This window comes from Bison bison, unplaced genomic scaffold (genome assembly GCF_000754665.1).
Source record: "Bison bison bison isolate TAMUID 2011002044 unplaced genomic scaffold, Bison_UMD1.0 scf7180017864330, whole genome shotgun sequence".
NCBI lineage: Eukaryota > Metazoa > Chordata > Mammalia > Artiodactyla > Bovidae > Bison > Bison bison.
Window position 1 is genome coordinate 3,893,265 of NW_011494902.1, and position 3,816 is coordinate 3,897,080.

General features: G+C 38.3%; 1 protein-coding gene across 3 annotated transcripts in view; it reads right to left on the reverse strand.

The window, feature by feature from the left end:
* ZRANB3 (zinc finger, RAN-binding domain containing 3) overlaps positions 1-3,816 on the reverse strand; it is a 304,927-nt gene that overhangs the window by 63,979 nt on the left and 237,132 nt on the right. For 2 of the 3 annotated variants that reach the window (XM_010853653.1, XM_010853656.1), the window contains 2 exons: positions 3,613-3,792; positions 2,943-3,095 (listed from right to left, as the gene is read on the reverse strand). In XM_010853653.1, coding sequence (XP_010851955.1) covers positions 2,943-3,095; positions 3,613-3,792 — 333 coding nt within the window. The remainder of the gene's footprint in view (positions 1-2,942; positions 3,096-3,612; positions 3,793-3,816) is intronic. The other variant, XM_010853654.1, reaches the window with a different exon arrangement.

The following is a 3,816-nucleotide window of genomic DNA, read 5'->3' on the forward strand; positions in this document are numbered from 1 at the left end:
AAAAGCATCAATTCTTCGGTGCTCAGCCTTCTTCACAGTCCAACTCTCACATCCATACATGACCACAGGAAAAATCATAGCCTTGACTAGACAGACCTTTGTTGGCAATGTAATGTCTCTGCTTTTGAATATGCTATCTAGGTTGGTCATAACTTTCCTTCCAAGGAGTAAGCGTCTTTTACTTTCATGGCTGCAGTCACCATCTGTAGTGATTTTGGAGCCCAGAAAAATAAAGTCTGACACTGTTTCCACTGTTTCCCCATTTACTTGCCATGAAGTGATGGGACCGGATGCCATGATCTTCGTTTTCTGAATGTTGAGCTTTAAGCCAACTTTTTCACTTTCCACTTTCACTTTCATCAAGAGGCTTTTTAGTTCCTCTTCACTTTCTGCCATAAGGGTGGTGTCATCTGCATATCTGAGGTTATTGATATTTTTCCTGGCAATCTTGATTCCATCTTGTGCTTCTTCCAGCCCAGCGTTTCTCATGATGTACTCTGCATATAAGTTAAATAAGCAGGGTGATAATATACAGCCTTGACGTACTCCTTTTCCTATTTGGAACCAGTCTGTTGTTCCATGTCCAGTTCTAACTGTTGCTTCCTGACCTGCATATAGGTTTCTCAAGAGGCAGGTCAGGTGGTCTGGTATTCCCTTCTCTTGAAGAATTTCCCACAGTTTATTGTGATCCACACAGTCAAAGGCTTTGGCATAGTCAATAAAGCAGAAATAGGTGTTTTTCTGGAACTCTCTTGCTTTTTCCATGATCCAGCAGATGTTGGCAATTTGATCTCATACTGTATCTGTCACTTAATACCAACAACCTATGAAGTAAGTAATATTCTAATCTGTGTATGTGAATCCAAGCCCATAGCAGTTCCATAGCACGCTTAAGGTCTAACAAAGGAGTCTGCATGTCCAGCACAGATGTTTGGGCAAATGTACCAGGAAATGGATCCTGGTACAAAATTAAAATTGTTGGGTCCCATAAAAATGCTTGAGCTGCAGTGCAACATCACAAATTATTATAGAATACAAGTCAAAACCACAATGAAGTATCATCTCACAACCAGTCAGAATGGCCATCATCCAAAAGTCTACAAATAATAAATGCTGGAAAGGGTGTGGAGAAAACGGAACCCTTGTGCACTGTTGGTGGGAATGTAAATTGGTGTAGTCATAAGGAAAAATCAATATGGTGATTCCTCAAAAAACTAAAAATGGAGTTACCATATGATCCCAAATCTCACTTCAGGGCATACCTCTGGAGAAAACTCTAATTCTAAAAGATACATGCACCCAATGTTCATAGCAGCACTATTTACAATAGCCAAGACATGGAAGCAACCTGAATGTTCATCAACAGAGGAATGGATAAAGAAGCTGTGGTATAGATAGATATAGATAGGCTCATTGAAAAAGACTCTGATGCTTGGAGGGATTGAGGGCAGGTGGAGAAGGGGACGACAGAGGATGAGATGGCTGGATGGCATCACCGACTCAATGGACGGGAGTTTGAGTGAACTCTGGGAGATGGTGATGGACAGGGAGGCCTGGCATGCTGCGATTCATGGGGTCGCAAAGAGTCAGACGTGACTGAGTGACTGAACTGAACTGAACTGAACTGAAACATAGCAATACACCTCAGCCATAAAAAAGAATGAAATTATGCCATTTGCAGCGATGTGGATGAACCTATAGATTACCAAACAAAGTCAGAGAAAGACAAGTATCATATGCAAGCACTTATAAGGACTCTAAAATGTGATACAACTGAACTTACTTACAAAGCAGAAACAGACACACAGACAGAAAACAACCTTATGGTTATCAAAGGGGAAAGGGGGTGGAGAGGAATAAACTAGGAGTATGGGATAATTTTCACAGATATAAACTACTATACATAAAATAGATAAACATAAGGTCCTGCTGTATAGCACAGGGTTCTATATTCAGTATCTTATAATAACCTATAATGGAAAAAAATCTGAAAAAAACACATAACTGAATCACTTTGCAGTACATCTGAGACAAATTCAAATATTGTAAACCAACTATTCTTCAATAAAAATCCCAAACAACAACAAAAACCCAATAAAATAAAATAAAGGTGCTTCCTGCAGCCAGATCTTAAAAAAAAGGCCCAGATTATAACACACTAAATAATAAGAGAATCCCAAGTTCATAGTGATATTTTTTAAAAAGGAGGAAATCAGAAATTTTTCTCTACAGAAAAAATGCCAGCTAATGAAGAAGCAATGATGGAATTCAAAAAATCACTATTTCAAAACTGCTTCAGGCAAAGATCAATGAATGTTAAAACCAAGGCGTGAAAGGTTTTGGAAACAGTAATAGTCATGTGATCTCAAAGTATCACACCATAGATTACATACTAATTGTAAAGAGAAAAGGGTACCTTTATAAATTTGTCTTATTTTGGAGAAGCTAGTTTCTCTTCATGTTTTGTCTATTCAGGCCAGTCTCCTCTGACGCTCTCATTGTTTGCCTATTTTTTCTACTAGCTTGTTTGTTTTACTAACTGAATTGTATAAAGTTATATACTTTGAACACTGTAATGCAAAATATCTTTACTGAGTATGAGACTTGTGTATGTCACTTTTTGTGGCAAATTTAATATATCTTTCCCTACCCTCAGGGTCTCAGAGATAGTCTCCCATATTTTCTCCTGAAGGCAGGAATTCTACTTGGCTTGTTTTTATAAGGAGCTGAACAGTGAGCCCTGATCTATTACTGTTGAAAAATACAAACCACTCTTGCAGCCTCCTTATATCAAAGTCATCCTTTAGTTCTCAGAGCTTTTCCACCTTTACATGGAGACTCCTTTCAAAAGCATGAACAACTGAAAATTACTATTTAAAATAATATATGGTAAAGTCATAGTTTCACGGTATTAAAATAAATAGAAAAGAATATAATCTTACATGAGTGAACAACATTTCATCCCTGAGCTCTTCAGACCTTTCATTTGGAGTCCAAGCTTCAGCAAACTGCAGGAAATCCCATTTTTCTTTATCACCCTCCTCGGCCTGAAGTTTTTCCTTCCTCCCATTCAGTGTGCTTCCTGTAACCTGAGCCTGTAAGATGGAAAAGCATATAGATTTTACGACAGGTTGCCTTACAGATGACATTTACTAAGCAGTAACCTGGTTTTGCATTTGAGTCACAAGCAATCCAATAAAGAAAATCTTATTTTTTCAATATATCATGGGCTTTAGCAATCAAGAATCACTCAAGGTTCAAGAATCCTTTTGAGAAAGTGTATGTTCTCAGCTTACAAAAAGGACTTGGGGTTTGAAAATGTTTTGTTTCCTTACTAGCTCATCCTCCCCTGGCCTCTAAAATGGTAGAGAAGGACTTGGAAGACAATAGGAACACATGTAAATTCATGTCGCTCTCTTATTACCAAGGACAGCAGGTAAAGTATTACCAACCGAAGCCTTTTCTGGACTTGGTCTCTATCAACATCAATATCTCAGTGTATGTATATATGCTTTGCCTGAAAACACCAAAACTCAGCCTCTTAACTCATACAAGCTATGGATAACAAGCTCTGAGTAAAAGTTGGTAACCTGGTTTAAATTCAAGCTTTACCTTACGATTCAACATTCCCCACATAAGGGTGTCTAGAGTCCCATTTGCAATAAGGTAGTGAATATTCACAGAACTGCACTGTCCAATCCGGTGAGCACGGTCTTCTGCTTGTTTTATATGTCCAGGGTCCCAGTACAACTCAGCAAACACAACATGAGTTGCAGCAGTAAATGTCAAACCCTAAGCAAAATAAAGTGAAGAAAA